The sequence below is a fragment of the Urocampus carinirostris genome, chromosome 12, assembly GCF_059441175.1.
Source record: "Urocampus carinirostris isolate Australia breed hairy pipefish chromosome 12, RoL_Ucar_1.0, whole genome shotgun sequence".
Lineage (NCBI taxonomy): Eukaryota > Metazoa > Chordata > Actinopteri > Syngnathiformes > Syngnathidae > Urocampus > Urocampus carinirostris.
In genome coordinates, this window is record NC_142360.1 from 32505292 (window position 1) to 32523652 (window position 18361).

General features: G+C 37.3%; 1 protein-coding gene across 1 annotated transcript; it reads left to right on the forward strand.

The window, feature by feature from the left end:
- Nucleotides 1–784: 784 nt before the first annotated feature.
- On the forward strand, nucleotides 785–17553 carry LOC148355561 (Fc receptor-like protein 3). The gene is made up of 8 exons (XM_088349205.1): nucleotides 785–953; nucleotides 3322–3357; nucleotides 6795–7097; nucleotides 12090–12383; nucleotides 12449–12712; nucleotides 12784–12816; nucleotides 16866–16944; nucleotides 17324–17553. Exons 1-8 carry the CDS (start codon nucleotides 923–925, stop codon nucleotides 17472–17474), a joined length of 1191 nt encoding a protein of 396 aa, XP_088205331.1. The 5' UTR covers nucleotides 785–922; the 3' UTR covers nucleotides 17475–17553.
- The last annotated feature ends 808 nt before the right edge of the window (nucleotides 17554–18361 follow it).

The window sequence follows — 18361 nt, forward strand, 5'->3', positions numbered from 1 at the left end:
ACGTTTACACTGTCAATTAAGCTTTTAAAATCAAACAAACATAAAACTGGACTCGACGAATGGTGTGCGCCATATTTATAAATGGAAAAAAGTGTGCCTTGGCTCAAAAAAGGTTGAGAAACAGTTATTAAATCTATTCTTGCTAATGTGGATTGCACTGTGTAAAATACTATTAAATACTATATTTTGCTACTGTACATTAGTATAGAGTTTTGATAGCAATTAACACATCAAGAGTAAAACAATAATTTGGCTTTTTTGCAACAAGCACAATAAATTGTGGTTACAAATCCCCCTCCTCATGGTCTGATTTTAAAAATGGTGTTTCACCATCGCAACATTTTTTCCAAACAATTAATCGAATGCAAAAAAGATGCATTTGTTGAAAACCTGTATGTGTGCCACAGATAAATAAAATCAAAACATCGTGATGCTGTGTTTTTTAAAAGGTTAAAATCTTTTAAAAAACAAAACAGTTTTACTGCCATTTGAATGCATTTTTAATACACTTTTACTTTGATGATAACACATAATAATAAAGATAAATAATTACAAAAAACCCCACCACAAATAAATAAAAAAAACATTTAAATACAGTATCATTAGAACACAGCACCTGATTTTCATTGTAAGTCATGGTTAATATAGTATAATACAGTATAGGGGATTTTGCAACTGAAACCTCCCTGTTCTGTTCATTTTTGTCTTATCTGATGCTCCTCCTGTTTGTACAGGAAGGAAATATCTCCACCAAGATGACCATTGCTATCTGTTGCTACTGGGACAGTCATCAACTTTGGCCTTTTTCTCAGTTATCTCTAAAACTAAACACATCAAACTGAAAACCTATATATTTGCTTTTACATATTTTCCAAATATCTCACTTTATGTTTACATGGAAAATCCCAAAGCGTGAGGCATAATGAACAGCATCCTTATCTTCTCACTACTCGGTAAGTAAATTAATGAATAAAAGAACAAAAAACTTTACAGGTAATTACATTTTTTAACACATTTTCTTTCCTCATTAATATTATGATGGCCTATTGGAAGGCTGTTGTTGGACTAGTTATATGGTATAGTGTACGTGCATATACAGTATAAATGATTTTGCTGCTCATCCTTCAAAGTGGAGTGCGTCGTTTGAGGTATCCTTAAAAAGTTGAAAGTAACATATTTTTCTCTATTGATTATCTGTGAACAATGCTCAACTGAGTTTAAAGAGTCTTTATATTCTTCCCATTGCGCCTATCTCGCAACTCATTAAGAATCAGGAAAAGGGTCAGGGGGTGACATTGATTTCTTGCTCGCCTGTGGGTGTTTTAGTTAGAATGAAAATGGTAAAAGTAAGGCCCGTATCCAGGGTTGGATAGGGTTACTTGAACTTGATTACTTTCAATTACCTTTGGATTACTCCAATACCAAATATGCTAATAAAAGACAAAAGAAACTAAATATGAATAAAATTATGACTCACAACAGGTGGTAAGCTTTCTCTCCTGGCTTTGATCTGTTTGAGCTCCGGCAAAACTAACATAAAATGCAACAAAGACAAAATGAAAATAAATCCAAACAGCTTGCCAAGATCATTTTTGCCATTCCATGTAGTCCGTTACTCCCCTAGCCTGCACAAAATTTAGTCATTTTATTCATATTTAGTTTCTTTTGTCTTTTATTAGCATATTTGGTATTGGAGTAATCCAAAAGTAATTGAAAGTAATCCAGTTAAAGTAACCCTACCCAACCCTGCCCGTATCAAATAAAGTCCAAACACCAACCCAAACCCCAAAAAAGAAGAGTTTATTCGAGCACGTCTAAGAAAGGACCAACTGCGATCATGACATCAAGCCAGGAAACGGTGACAGAGAGTAACAAAGTTTGGAATTCTGGACATTACACTTAAAACAATATGTACTGTGCAAAAAGTGTGAATGTCTGTCATTGTAAATGTTTGTGTGAGTGGGGGGGATGATCACGCATTATGTAAATGACACATTTTTTAGGCTCCCATGAGGACAACGCGTGTAAAAGATTAATTAAGAAATGAGAGGCTGCCCTGTGTTACATTACACATGTGTAAATGGCTCACAAGCAATGTTACCTGTAATTTTCCACGGGTCTGAGCGTTCATACAAAGTCGGTGAGCAACGCTTGAAACAACAGGGAGCAACAGCAATCCCAAGTGTGGCAAGATAATTGATTATCAAACAGGTCCAAAACTTGACATTTTGCTGAGTTTCTGGTAATGCAAAATGATTTTTCTCTTTTGAATGAATTGACTCATGTACTATTGCAAAGGTTGTACGGCCTACAAACGTCATTTGTTCTTAAAATTCTTTCACAAGATATCCATTTCTTTTTTTTCCTAATATATTTTGTCACATAATATTAACATTTTTGGGGGCTTATTTAGTCGGTTGCGAGATACAGAACTGTACTTCATCACATTTTTAGTGGAAGTACATTGTTGGCAACAAGATTCACTTGATATAATTGGAAATTATTTGAATGCAACACTAACTTTTTCTTCTTTTTTCCGTGTTTTTTTTCTACTTTTTTTAAAATTCTTTAAAAAAAAGTCTCATTGTGTTTATTCTTTCCGAGCTGTTACTTTTTTCTTTTTGTTCTCTATTTCCTTTTTTCCTATGTTTCTTTCTTTTCTTTTTTTCTGGCTTTTTTTCTAAATTTTTCCTTCTTTTTTTCTCTTCATTTTGTTTCTTTTTTTCTCAGCTTTTCACTACTTTTTCATTTTGGTATTTTTTTCTTTTTTCTTCTATTCCCCCCTTCTTTTAAGTCATTTTGTGCATATTTTTACATAATATTTGGTCATATTGGGATTAAAGAAGCAAAAACAACCCGAAGAGCCGTTTAGAACCCGAAAGAGCCGGTTCCTTTTAGTGAGCCGAGCCGAAGAAGCCGGTTCTCGACAAACCCTACTAACTTTACTCAACTTCGTTCTACTTCAGCTCGACTTCAAAATACCGCATTTAGGACACAACGTCAGGGGAACCCGTGTATTTTTACCTTCACGCACTGTAACTTTGACTTAAGTCGCTTCTCAATTAGTAATTTTGAGCCCTCATTTTCTGCGCTGGCTAGATTTTCTAGTGCGCTGAGAATGTGCGAGCAGTGCGCAATTGCGCACGCGCGCAGCTTACAGGGAACACTGCTCACAAGGATCACTCCAACAGTGCATGTGTTTCTTTGTGTATAATGCTGCTCTTGATTAACCAAGCATATACAGGTACATACCATTTGTTTAATTAAGTCAAGATAATGTGTGTTGGTATCTTTGTGTGAAAAATGTTTCCTTCATTCCAGGTGCAGCAACATTTATGCTCCTCACCGCTTCGAACGGTAAGCAGCACTGAGTGGAAATTCGAATAAAATTCAAAAATGTCCAAAATGAGCATTGTTAGACAAAATAGATAGGACAGCAAAAATCACAGGTTATAAAGTATATCAATACAATCATGCGTTTAATGCAAAACCCTGGTGAAATTATTTCATACAGAGGACATCAGTCCCAAAATTTATCATATTTTCCAAACTATAAAACGCACCAGATTATAAGACATGACCCCCAAAAATAGACTAATGTCATTTATTATTCATACATAAGGTGCACAGGAGTCCTTATGGCGCATACAATTGAAAGTCTGTATTTGAGTCATACCTGTCAACCTCCACGGCTCCATGCCCTTACAAAATGTTGTATTTTCCCTTTCAAAATACAAAATAATCTTACACCGTATTTTTTTTCAAACGTGTTTATTTATGTCGTTTAACATCTTATATTGTACATGTGTTTCGTTATATCATATATATTGTTCATTAACATTTTGTTGTGAGATACTGAGTTGCTCGACATGAATGAGGTTTATTATAAAAAAGTTCAAAAATTAAGTAGCTTGGACGTTCACTGTAGAAGGAAAAAATACATGCAAATATAATTAAGTAGAATTTTCTTATTCAAATTATTAATTCATTTTCTGCATTCAATTACTGTTGGGAATATTCTGATTAAAGGGATAACCACAAACCTTTTTCATTGTCTCCTTTTATATTTCCTTTTTTCTGAACTTCTTTATGCAACATAATAATTGGTAATATAATACATCAAAGCAAGTGAGCCGTTTGAGAGGCGGCTCTCTTTAATGAGTTGAGCCGAAAAAGCCGGTTCTCCAAAAAGAGACAAACTTCCTTTCACTACACAAACTACCACATGAAATTCGAGGCGGCAGACGCATGCACACAGTAGCATCAAACGGCTCACTTCGTTTGCAACGGAAAAAAAAATACCGAGATAGAGGCTACCGCACCGAACTGGTTTGACTTGATTGGTTTGCCGTTTCGTAATAGTCGTTGTATACCGGATGGTACACATAATTGATAAATTTGCGTTTTTCTGTACAGATTTACTTGTATGTCGTAAACGTCTTAAAATACAAAATAAACGTACTTTGTACGGCAAAAACGTACAGGTTGACAAGGTATGTTGAGTACACTTACAGTAGACAGTATATTAATGCAATGGTTAATCAGTCTTATCGGGGCACTGAACCCCAAATGCCCTAGATAAGCAGGTAGTCCCCTGTGAAGAACATTGTGGGAGGTCTTCAGTGACTTGAATAGAAGAATAGCGCTACATAAAGTTAAGACCCTTTTTCATTTGCTGCATCACAAAACATTGTATGCAATAGAAATGGCGGTGACCTATGGATCGGAATTAGTCATTACATTATTATCACACTATTCTAACTCACAATGCCAGAACCATTGATCTATAGTGTGGTTTAACAGACTGTCCACTTCTTCACCTGTGCGTGAAAAACATTCCAGTTGAATGTGTATATGTACGTGAAAGAGCTTTTACGATATTTTGTTGAAATACTTTGTTTTCTTTATGCTCTAACTTTGTTGGTGAAGAAGTGGAAAGAGTGTTATCCTATGCAGTGTTCCTGGCCCCGTAAGTACAAAACGTGTGATGACAAGATAATCTCTAAAGCCTTTTGTATGGAATGTGATTGCAAATAACATGGGAGTGTTAGCATAATACTCTGTTACATCTGTATCACTATTGGTCGAGTGGTAAAGTGTCAGCGCTTTCACGGACACTGTTTGGCCATTAATCCCATGGCATGCATTGATTATTGATTCAAACCAGGTTTTGTCATAACACATACCCATAATTACTGTATGCATTTTTAATCTTGTCCAATGTATTCTGTGGTATACAAGGTATATAATATTGTACCTATATACATGGCCACATTTATTTCTTTAGGTGCGCCTTAAAGCCGGGAAAATACATTATATAAAGAAATAACAGGTTTGTGTATCATGATTTGATACTGAGTTACAGTTTATATTAGTGGTGCATGTAATGCGCTGAGTTTTTTACCACTATGAGATGTACTATTAAGTCACACATTCAGAGACAAGGACGAATTGACTCTTTGTAAGTTACAAAAAGTTGTTTATTGCCATCTACAGTTAAGGAGTGTCAGTGATCCTGAGTTTTTTCTTAGGAATATTTTCCGAAGGCAAAGGCCTAGGGCCCACTGAAAACGGGTCGGTGACCCATTTTTGGGTCCCAACCAATGTTCCCTCTAATTTTCCACGGGTCTGAGCGTTCACACAAAGTCGGTGAGCAGCGCTTGAAACAACAGTGAGCAAACATAATCCCAAGTGTGGCGAGATAATTTATTATCAAACATGTCCAAAAATTGACATTTTGCTGAGTTTCCGGCAATGCAAAATTATTTTTTTCTTTTGAATGAATTGACTCATGTACTATTGCAAAGGTTGTACGGCCTACAAACGTCGTTTGTTCTTACAATTCTTTCACAGGATATCCATTTCTTTTTATTTCCTGATATATTTTGTCGCATAATATTAACATTTTTGGGGGCTTATTTAGTCTGATGTAAGATACAGAACTGTACTCAATCACATTTTTAGTCGAAGTACAATGTTGGCAACAAGATTCACTTGATATAATTGCAAATTATTTGAATGCAAACTTTTTCTTCATTTTTCCGTGTTTTTTTCCTGCTCTTTTTAAAATTTCCTTTAAAAAAATCTCATTATGTTTATTTTTTCCGAGCTGTTACTTTTTCCTTTTTGTTCTCTATTTACTTTTTTTCCTACATTTCTTTCCTTTCTTTTTTTCTGGCTTTTTTTCTAGTTTTTTCCTTCTTTTTTCTCTTCCTTTTGTTTCTTTTTTTCTCAGCTTTTCACTACTTTTTCATTTTGGTATTTTTTTCTTTTTTGTTCTATTCCCCCCTTCTTTTAAGTCATTTTGTGCATAATTTTACAGAATATTTGGTCATGTTGGGATTAAAGAAGCAAAAACAACCCGAAAAGCCGTATAGGACACGAAAGAGCCGGTTCCTTTTAGTGAGCCGAGCCGAAGAAGCCGGTTCCCCGACAAACTCTACGAACTTTACTCAACTTCGTTCTTCTTCGACCCGACTCTAAAATACCGCATTTAGGACACAAAGTCAGGGGAACCTGTGTATTTTTACCTTCATGCACTGTAACTTTGACTTGAGTCGCTTCTAAATTAGTAATTTTGAGCCCTCATTTTTGTGCGCTGGCTAGATTTTCTTGTGCGCTGAGAATGTGCGAGCAGTGCGCAATTGCGCACGCGCGCAGCTTAGAGGGAACACTGGTCCCAACCCACTAGTTGAGAAACACTGCTTTACTCCTCTGCATAGATATACTTTAGAATTAAGTGAAAAAGATCAATCCAATTTTGTAATTCAAACACAATAAAACTTCAAACCCAGGAGACCCAAAGGTTAGCGTGACCGTGTGGCCACCGGGAATGCAGATCTTTCTCCGTGAGAGTGTGGTGCTGCACTGCTCAGTGGAGTCCAATTCCTCTTTGGCTTGGCGCTACAGCTGGTTCCGAGATGACCAAAACGGTACCCAAATGGGAAGAAACCTTCGACATTTGCTCTCTGGTGGCCCCTTTTCCATCACCGCCGTGATGGGAGAAGATTCCGGAAGGTATTGGTGTAAAGTCGAGCACTCTGAAAGTAACATCACAGTCTCACTCCTAAGCAGCAAGATTACTCTGAATGTGTCAGGTGAGTATAAGTTTATTGTTCAATGGAAGTAATGAACAAATGAATGAATGAATGAGCAAATGAATGGACAAATAATTGAATGAATGAATATATGTAGTTCAGGCACAGCACCAAAATAACATAACCAACCACTAATTAACAAGAGGGAGCAACAAACTATTTGCACAAAAAACAGCTGAACAATACGATAATATGATACATGAACATTTGCCATAAGGGAGTAGGCTGAATGAAAACTTTATTTCGAACATTAAAATAAAAACAGGACAAAAACAATGAGTCAACAACAAAATAACGTTACATAACATGTTCAAAAAGGGCTAGTCAGAAGCAATGTTCCCTCTAATTTTCCACGGGTCTGAGCATTCACACAAAGTCGGGGAGCAACGCTTGAAACAACAGTGAGCGACGGCAATCCCAAGTATGGCAACTAAATCATTATCAAACATGTCCAAAACTTGACATCAAGTTATATTTTGCTGAGTTTCCAGCAATGCAAAATTATTTTTCACTTTTGAATGAATTGACTAATGTATTATTGCAAAGGTTTTACGGCCTACAAACGTCATTTGTTTTTACAACAATTCTTTCACAAGATTTTGTTTTTTTTTTTTTCCTAGTATCTTTTGACGCATAATACTAACATTTTTGGGGGCTTATTTAGTCGGTTACATGATACACAACTGTATTTAATCACATTTTTTTAGTGGAAGTACAATGTTGGCAACAAGATTGACTTGGTATTATAATTGGAAATGATTTGGATGCAACACAAACTTTTTTTTTTGAATTCCTTTAAAGAAATCCCATTGTGTTTATTTTTTCCTAGCTATTACTTTTTTCTTTTTGTTCTATATTTACTTTTTTCCTTTGTTTCTTTTTTTACTTGTTTAGGGCTTTTTTTCTGAAATTTTCCTTCTTTTTTCTCTTCCTTTTGTTTCTTTTTTTTCTCAGCTTTTCACTCCTTTTTCATTTTGTATTTTTTTTCTTTTTTGTTATATTCCCCCCCCCACCCCCTTCCTTTAATCCATTTTGTGCACAATTTTACATAACATTTGGTCGTGTGGGGATTAAAGATGCAAAAACAACCTGAAAAGCCGTTTGGGACCCGAGAGAGCCGGTTCTCTTTAGTGAACCGAGCCGAAGAAGCCGGTTCTCTACTGACTTTACTTTTCAACTTCGTTCGACATTGACTTCAAAATATCACATTTAAAACACAGCGTCAGGGGAACCCTAGTATTTTTACCTTCATGCACTGTAACTTTGACTTACTTTTCTTCTTAATTAGCAATTTTGAGCCCTGATTTTTGTGCGCTGAGAATGTGCAGGCAGTGCGCGATTGCGCACACGCTTAGCTTTGAGGGAACATTGGTCAGAAGCAGATGCTTATTTTACCTACCCCTTTATCTTCCCTATTAAATACATTTTACAAATCCTCTTCTCCTCTTGTTTCTAATACAACACAATCTCATGGATATACTTATTACATAGGTCAGATATCAATAATTATAATAATTACAGTAATCACATATTTTAGAAAAATAATCTTCGTAATACCCATCCCTCAACGTCATAATGCTACTAGTTACCAAACATCACTGCGGCACCAATGATAATAATAACAATAAAAATAAGAATAATATTTATAATAAAGTGATATAATAATAGCAACATCAACAATAAAGTTAACCATAGTTTTAAACGCAGTATTTCCAATCTCACTCATATTCCATTTTATTCATCCCTGTATTTCGCCAGGAATGGTTTTTTTTGTATTTAAATTTGAACACATGAATAGTTGGACATTGTTTGATCTCATCTTGTAAATTATTCCAAAGTTTGACACACACATACTTTTCCTGGTTGTTCTCACCTTTGGGATTTTGAATTTACTACAGCCCCTCAAGTTATAATTTCCCTCTTTCTGAATGAATACTTTTTGGATGTTTTCCGGCACCATGTTTTGTTGACCTTAAATAACAGTTGTGAAGTGAAAAAGAACATGAAATAATCCAATTTTAATAATTAGGACTGCATGAATAAAATATTATCTTGCAGAGAAGACATATTCAAAATCAAATAAACAAATCAGAACTTTACCCTACAAAGGAAAATTAAAAACTCACTAGTACAGGATACACAAGGAAAATCTTAACATATTAATCTTTAGTACTAGGGGTAAATTAATCCAAAATAAGTATGATATGTAAACGTTTTTAATGAAATAAATATGTGACCTTTTTGATGTCATCACATAACTCATTCCACGAATGAAAAGTTTTTCAGGTTAAGTTATTTATTCCCCTGCGATAATGAGTGTATACTCTAGAGAGGAAATACTGTTGAATATTTGTTGGTAGTTAGTGCTTACTTGCTTTGTATACTAATAATAGGGATCAGGGTTGGGTAGGGTTACTTTAACTTGATTACTTTCAATTACTTTTGGATTACTCCAATACCAAATATGCTGATAAAAGACAAAATAAACTAAATATGAATAAAATGACTCAATTTTGTGCAGGTTTGGGGAGTAACGGAATACATGGAACGGCAAAAATGATGTTGGCAAGCTGTTTACATTTTTTTAAATTTTGTTACTGTCGCATTTTATGTTAGTTTTGCCGGAGATCAAAGCCAGGAGAGAAAGCTTACCACGTGTTGTGAGTTATAATTTTATTCATATTTAGTTTCTTTTGTCTTTTATTAGCATATTTGGTATTGGAGTAATCCAAAAGTATTTGAAAGTAATCAAGTTAAAGTAACCCTACCCAACCCTGATAGGGATTGAAGTTTCACTGTATCTTTGAATATGTTAATTTTTATATCCAGCCATATGCACGATCATAATAGCTCTCTTATGTAATCGAATAAACAATTATAAATTGCTTTTCCATACAATAAGTTAAATAAAGCAAAGTAGATGAACTGTAAATTCACTGTACAATCAACAATTTCCTATGCTGGCCACTCCCTGTTGAAATCCCTACCCACCAGGAGGCGCCATACAACTACGTTATATTTAAAAGGACATAGTGTACTTTTTGCGCCTCCTACTGGTTATAAAAAACTTAATTTAGTAAAAGACAACGATGTTGATTTTAGTCATAAGTAAAAACATGAACAGTAATATGAACGTGCATTTTTAAATACTATTGAGTGGAGTCATTTGTATTTATCTTACATTTCATGAGGCTCACCAAGACATGTTTTGCTGCTTAAGGTACCTGCAAAAAACAAAAACCTTGTGAAAGGCTAAACAAAAATAAATAAACGTAACTGTTTATTTACATAACATGACTTGACTATTTATAAATGGGGCTAAATGGCTCAAAATCTAAAATTAAATGTTTGTGGGGACTAATTTATGTCATTATAGAAGATGCCGTAAAGGACTGTCAGAAAAATAGAATATTATGTTGAATTACTTTATTTTCTGTAAGCAAGTTAGAGTTCTCTGAAAAGTGTTTTAAAATTAAATTTTTTGATGATAATTTTGATCAAGACCAAAATCGGATGATAATTTACATTAAAGGGCCATTAAAGGGAAAACCTGGAGGTAGATGACATGTTTGTCCGCCATTTTGCAACAAAACACCAATTATTAGACAGTGTCCCATTAAAGCAGACATTGCCACATGCTTTAATACTGATAATTCCAAGCTCCTGCCAGCTTGCTAACAAGCTGATGCTTCATCACCTGACTTGAAGAAGAGAAACCTCAACATGTGGCCCTCGAAGACTGGAGCGCCCAGGTCTTCTTTAAAGGTTATTTTTCCTTAAAAATAAAATTAAAGTTCTAGAGTTGAAAATTATCCAAATGACAAGCTTGTCGTGAAAAAAACAATCTATATGCACTTTCCTTAAAACAAAGAAATTGTGTTTCTCTTCTTTCTGTAAATTGAGCAAGACTAATGCGATTTTATACTTTGCAGTTTGTGCAAAAGAAAAACAAACCCTCTTATAAATGTAACCCTTTCAAAAACGGGTTTGTACAACTTAATCATGTCCAATTTCCAGCACTTTTTAAGGACTTATATGGTTGAAAAAACAACATTAAAATTCCTGCATATTGAAGATTCTCAAGCAGCGTGTAAGAATGAACAAAACATATGTTTGGAATCTCCCATTAATGGATTTTCAGTACAGTGGAACCTCGGTTCTCGACCATAATCCGTTCCAGAACCCTGTTCGAAAACCGATTTGTTCGATCACCGAAAATCGTTTTTCCCATTAAAAGTAATGTAAAATCTTTTTAATCCGTTCCAACACCCTGAATGCTTACCATGAACGTAAACATGAAGCTAACTCAGGCTAATCGTACGTTTGCGTTAGCGTAATCTTCCGTACGAAAGATTACACTAACATGAACGTGTACAACTAAAAGAATCAGGTCGTTTACACGTCATTTAGCACCCGGGTCTCCACAAAAAGTGGTGAGCGGTTAAAGGATAAAGAAGAGAATTATGAATAGGATTTCTTACCTTTGTGTAGGTCTGCAAAAGCCATGCTCTATTCCCTCGAAAGAAGGGAAACTTGCACACCTTTTTCATATTTTGCTATTATTTCTTTCTAAAATGCAATAGTTGTATGCACTACCCTTCTTTTTTCACCTGTAGCAACTTTGCTGCTTGCACCGACCTTCTTCGGAGGCACAATTAGGGGCTAAAACATTCCGTTCACCGATATCTAAAGCGAAAGCAAAAAGAAGTGCGCGCGCACGTTATAACAGTTCTTCACGAGGGGTAGGGGCAATCTACACCCGTACGCCACTCAGCATCGCACCCTAGCGTACCGGCGTTCGAACTCCGATTTTTTGAACGAAAAGCGAAGCAAGAATTTCTCGAAATTTTGGGTCGAGAACCGATTTGTTCGAACTGAGAGGCGTTCGAAAACCGAGTTTCCACTGTACTTGTTGTTTGTATTTTTACGTGTGCTTTGTTGCAGTCAAATATTACACAGTCAACATTTGACCTTTTTTTCTGTGTGCCGCAGAGCTGCCCCTACCCTCACTCACTCTCACCCCCAGCACCAGGCATATGTTTGTAGGGGAGCCATTCACCTTGCAATGCCCCGAGACCCTGACAAACTCTTCTGTCTGGGCCCTGAGGCAATTTCCTACCAGCCACATAATAAAGGTCGCTGATTTCAAGACAGGTGCCTGCTCCCCACCAGGCAATCCTAACAGATGTAGCACCAGCTTTGTATCTGCCACCAGGGGCCACAGTGGGCTGTACTGGTGCAAGGGGGCAGAAGGCCGAAGCAATGCGGTCCACATCACCATCATTTGTGAGTCTTCAGAATGATGTAAACACGTCTTTTGTCATTTTTTTATGACATCTCCTTTTTTTCAGCTGGTTCCATCATCATGAGGACACCTGCTTTTTCTGTACCGTACGGTGGCAGTGTGGTCTTAGCTTGTCGCTATCAGAATGGCAACCACACAAGGACCAGCTTTTTCAGGAATGGCGTCAAAATCACTACCTACAGTTTGCCGGGTCCAAGTACTGAAATAAAACTGACTATTGATAATGTAAGCGAAGCACATGAAGGCTTTTACAAATGTGCATCTGAGGATAGAAAATTGGAGAGCCTGCAAAGCTGGTTGTCAGTCCAAAGTAAGAACTTAATACAGGTAGATTATCTTTCTCCCTGTTTTTCTAAAGTGATGTTATGATTTTATTCATAGGCTATTTACCTGTGTCACCTGGCTCCACTTCTGGTAAACACTTAACCATATTTCCGTGATCTTGATTTTCTGTGAAGGGAATGTAATTATTCACCGTACGTTTTATACAAACATGCAAACGTCCCCACAAACATCTCATCTCATCTCATTAGCCGTACCGCTTATCCTCATTAGGGTCGCGGGGGGGCTGGAGCCCATCCCAGCAATCATCGGGCAGTGGGCAGGGGACACCCTGAACTGGTTGCCAGCCAATCGCAGGGCACACGGGGACAGACAACTCACTCGCTCATTCACACCTAGGGACAATTTGGACCGGCCAATTCACCTGAAATGCATGTTTTTGGAATGTGGGAGGAAACCGGAGTGCCCGGAGGAAACCCACGCAAGCACGGGGAGAACATACAAACTCCGCACAGGAAGTCTGGAGCTGGATTTGAACCCACGACAGGTTCCCATGACATGAACTGTGCCGCACAAGCGCTAACCACTGCGCCGCCGTGCTGCCCCGTCCCCACAAACATACACTTTCCAATTTAAATTGGAGGATACTTTTTAAATATACCTCCACCCCCTTTTTTTGGATTTTTGGTCACCAGGGTTACAAACACAAAACTATTTGAACATGTTCAATGGTATTACAACATTTAAGGTGACAATATAACAGAAACAATAAATAACCCAATACACACACAACAACTAAACCCACAACAACAGCAACTGCAACAAGACAGTGGGAAAAAAACTCAAATGAAATAAACTCAAATAAACCGTCCTTATGCAGTGGGTGGCTCACCGGACGTGAGACCCCTAAATGCATTATTGTACGTAAATGTATGTTAATAAATACATAACCTTGCGTGGCACATTATACATTTTGTGAAATGAAAATAGAACATTGAGCCCTTTTTATTTACAGAAAAAGGGTTAAAAAGAGTTTGTAATATCACTTTTCCCGTTTAACCTTAAACCAGCTAATTTCAGCAGCAGGGCGACGCAGTGGTTAGCGCATGTGCGGCACAGTTCTGAGGTCATGAGATCGAACCTCCTGTGTGAAGTTTGCTTGTTCTCCCCGTGATTGCATGGGTTTCCTCCGGGCACTCCGGTTTCCAGGGTTGGGGAGGGTTACTTTAACTGGATTACTTTCAATTACTTTTGGATTACTCCAATACCAAATATGCTAATAAAAGACAAAAGAAACTAAATATGAATAAAATTACTTAATTTTGTGCAGGCTCGGGGAGTAACGGAATACATGGAACGGCAAAAATGATGTTGGCAACCTGTTTGGATTTATTTTCATTTCGTTTCTGTCGCATTTTTTGTTAGTTTTGCCGGAGATCAAAGAGATCAAAGCCAGGAGAGAAAGCTTACCACCTGTTGTGAGTCATAATATTATTCATATTTAGTTTCTTTTGTCTTTTATTAGCATATTTGGTATTGGAGTAATCCAAAAGTAATTGAAAGTAATCCAGTTAAAGTACCGTATTTTCTGCACTATAAGGCGCACCGGGTTATAGGGCGCACCCCGAAAAAATAGTTTTTGGTCCTATTTTTGACATACATAAGGTGCACCGGATTATAAGGCGCTACAATGGGAACGTCAACAAAACAGTCAGATAGTTCAGTCAAACTTATTACCCCCTTAACATTCCAAAAGCTTGCAAAGACGCAAATACGTGTCGAGAACACGTGCGGATGCGGTGTCCGTACGATGTCACTCAAATGCATCGTTCCATCATTCGGAAGGTTAAAGTCTTGGGATTTAAGAAATGCCAACCATTCCTTAGTTTCTATTTTCTTTTTCGCTCGCAACTTTACTGTGCATATGACAATAAACACTTGGAATTGAGTTTAATTTAAAAATAGACACTCTATTCCATCCATTATCTGCACCGCTTATCACAGAAACATCGAGTTCAGTCTGAAACAAGATTCAGGGATAATATATAGCCGGAGTAGCTCACCGAAGTCGTTGTGTTCATACTAATGTGCAGCCAATGTCCTCTTATATCCGTGAGTGTAGTAAATCCAGGAGAATAAAATATTTACAAATATAGTATAGTAATAAATGCTTTCTGTATGCCGTCAACCACGTGCTATACACATTAATCTTTTTCGGCCATTTGCAGGCTTTGTTTTGCCGTTTAAGCCAATGCCAGCCTGTAAATGATAAAAAGGATCCGCCCCTTGACCTCCGAATAACTTTAGCCAATAGTGATCGATTCAAATGATGATTGACACATTGGTTAGCCAATGAAACGCCGGTAAATAAATCCCAGCATACACCGCGGACTACTTGGCGTTGGGGGGGAAATCTAGTCGGCGGCTGCAAGTTAGTTGGAAGACTTTGCGACTTAATGTTGATCCATAAATAAGGCGCACTGTATTATAAGGCGCATGGTCAGCTTTTGAAAAAAATAAAGGCTTTTAGGTGCGCCTTATAGTGCGGAAAATACGGTAACCCTACCCAAATTGTCCCTAGGTGTGAATGAGCAAGCGAGTTGTCTGGACCAGTGTGCCCTGCGATTGGCAGGCAACCAGTTCAGGGTGTCCCCTTCCCACTGTCCGAAGATAGCTGGGATGGGCTCCAGCACCCCCGCGACCCTACTGATGATAAGCGGTGCAGATAATGGATGGATGGATGGACAGTTCATTTCACCAAACATACACACACAGCACTAACCCCCATCAATAATACTAAATATTGTAAATAAATGTCATTCTAGATTAATCAAAAGAGGGAAAATTATTTTGTAATATCAATTACTTTTTAAGGATTTAAAATTATTATGTTACCATCCAAAAAACAGTCTAATAAAATTAAATGAATCACAAATTCCAATTTTTTTGGGAAGCATTTTTGAGGCAAAAAATTGCCACTCAAAGTGCTGTATAAAGACATAGCATACAAGACAGTAAAATCCCCATTAATATGAAAGTCCCCTAATATGAATGTATCGAATTAATCGACAAACACAATTAATATGGGGGGACATGATGTACCGTATTTTCCGCACTATAAGGCGCACCTAAAAGCCTTTATTTTTTTCAAAAGCTGACCATGTGCCTTATAATACAGTGCGCCTTCTATATGGATCAATATTAAGTCGCAAAGTCTTGCAACTAAGGCAAGCAGCCGCCGACTAGATTTTCCCCTGGAGGCGAAGTAGTCCGCGGTGTATACCGGCGTTTCATTTCCTAACCAATGTGTCAATCATCATTTGAATCAGTCACTATTGGCTAAAGTTTTTCGGAGGTAAAGGGGGCGGATCCTTTTTATCATTTACTGGCTCGCATAGGCTAAAGGGGCGAAACAAAGCCTGCAACTGGCCGAAAAAGATGAATGTGAATCACACGTTGGATTGCATAGAGAAAACATTTTTTACTATTCTGTATTTGTAAATATTTTACTCTCCTGGATTTACTACACTCACGGTTGTAAGAAAACCATGGTTACGTATCATTATTGAACGTGATGGTTGCAAGAGAACTTAGGTGAGCTATGTGGCTTTATATTTTCCCGGTATCTTGTTTAAGAACGATCTCGATGTTTCTGTGATGAGTCTATTTTTAAACTAAATTCAATTCAAAGTGTTTATTGTCGTATGCACAGTAAAGAACCTCGTTTCCATGCACAATAAAATTCTTACTTTGCTGTCCACACAGTTGCCAGCAAAAAATAAAATGGAAACTAAGAAATGTTTGGCATTTCTTGAATCCCAAGACTTTAACCTTCCGAATGATATTTGGAACGATGCATTTGAGTGATTGGTGACATCGTACAGACACTGTTTCCGTACATGTCTGAGACACGTATTTGCGTCTTTGCAAGCTTTCGGAATGTTAAGGGGGTAATAAGTTTGACTGAACTATCTGACTGTTTTGTCGACGTTCTCATTGTAGCGCCTTATAATCCGGTGCGCCTTATGTATGGAAAATATAGGACCAAAAACTATTTTTGGGGGGTGCGCCCTATAACCCGCTGCGCCTTATAGTGCTGAAAATACGGTAATTGTTTTCTTTTTTGAATTTCACGCTACAATATCACTTTACTCCACAAATATAACGAGTTCTTTTCACAGGTTCCTGGAGATGGGTTCTTCTTTCTTGCATTTCTATGATCATCATAACGCTTGTTATCTTGCCAATTCACTTCTTCAGGTTTGTTTCATCTTAAAAATGTCATCTTTAGTAGAGAGAGGGTCCATGGTTTATGACAAGGTTTTGCCTTCAATGGTTTATATTTATAAACAAGACAGAACGTGGCATCATTTATCACTAAGGTGTGCCAACACAAAGTCATGGACAAGTGGATTGTTTTTCTTCAAATTCTTATGGAAAAAAAAGTGACGCACAGGAGTACTGAGCAGTTATTTGTATGCTTATGCCGAATAACCATGTCATTGTTCTCCGACCATGTCATAATGTTGTATGCTAAGATATGGACTGTCATAAACCGAGGACCCCTTCGTCACAGTTCACATGTGTATAGAACTGGTTTCTATCAGCATTCTTTTTGATCAGTTGTGAAATTCTTAAGGTACAAGATACTATATACACAAAACTGTTGGAGAGCTTCTGGTGAAAAAATCCCAGCTGCTGTTCTTCCAGCCACTAAGCAGGACGTGACGGAGGTGCAGTGGGATTTGTCCTGGATGGAAATGTCTAACCTGCTGTATCCAACGAAATGAAGGTTTCCACTCGAGTCGACTGAGGATGTGAAGCTAATTTTTGTCGCATGAGCAATGCAATAAATTACGGTATGGTGAATTATGCAAACAATGTTTTCTTTTATTATAAATGATTTTCATTTACACATGCAGATGCACAGAGCTGTAACCCTGCAAAAGGTACATAATACGCACTGCATAGGGCATCAATTGCCCAGGAGGGCACAAAAACAAATCGGGGTCGTAAAAAAAAAGTTTAAAAAGTGTTAAAAATATGTGCTACTATGGTTCAACTATACAAAAGCAACATAAACCAAATTTGCAAGGAAAAGGGGTGAATCTGCTTTAAGCCCTGGCCTATCTCCAGTCTCATTGTGCCCCTCTCCCCAGTGGTATGTTCGATTATGCCTCATTCACAATTTGGTGAACATTTGTATGAACATGGCCTCGAAATGGTAACATGAGTCTGGAGCGAGAAAAAAAAAATTAAGAAACGAGATGAGGCTCATGCAGAGAGGCTCAGTCAATGTTAAAATAAAAAACTTCACCCATTTGGCGCACTGTTTTAAAGGGCACACTCTCCTTGGTTCCTTTTTTTTTTGGGCGGCTCATATGGCGCACTGCCCTATTGGATGCGACCACTTTCGGCGCACTGGCCTTTAATACCAAAACAAGTGTGCATATTAAAAAAATAATTGTATTTATCACAAAGTAAAACACAAGAATGCAACAAAATTGTAAACAAAAACAAAGACCAAACAGTTTTCTGCTTAGGGCACCCAATGGCTAGCAAATCTCTGTTTACGCTCACTAATCCACATTTCAGCCTTTTTTTACCCAATATAATTCAATCTTTGACGCCATACACATACCTGAAATGGGTGTGTATCAGTGGGAGAAGACATCCC

What these genes read in the sequence shown, in the direction of transcription:
- LOC148355561 (XM_088349205.1), top strand. Translation starts at nt 923, where the DNA reads ATGAACAGCATCCTTATCTTCTCACTACTCG. An exon ending in GATTACTCTGAATGTGTCAG is followed by an intron (nt 7,098 to 12,089) that starts GTGAGTATAAGT and finishes TGTGTGCCGCAG; the next exon opens with AGCTGCCCCTACCCTCACTC. An exon ending in GTCACCTGGCTCCACTTCTG is followed by an intron (nt 12,817 to 16,865) that starts GTAAACACTTAA and finishes TTCTTTTCACAG; the next exon opens with GTTCCTGGAGATGGGTTCTT.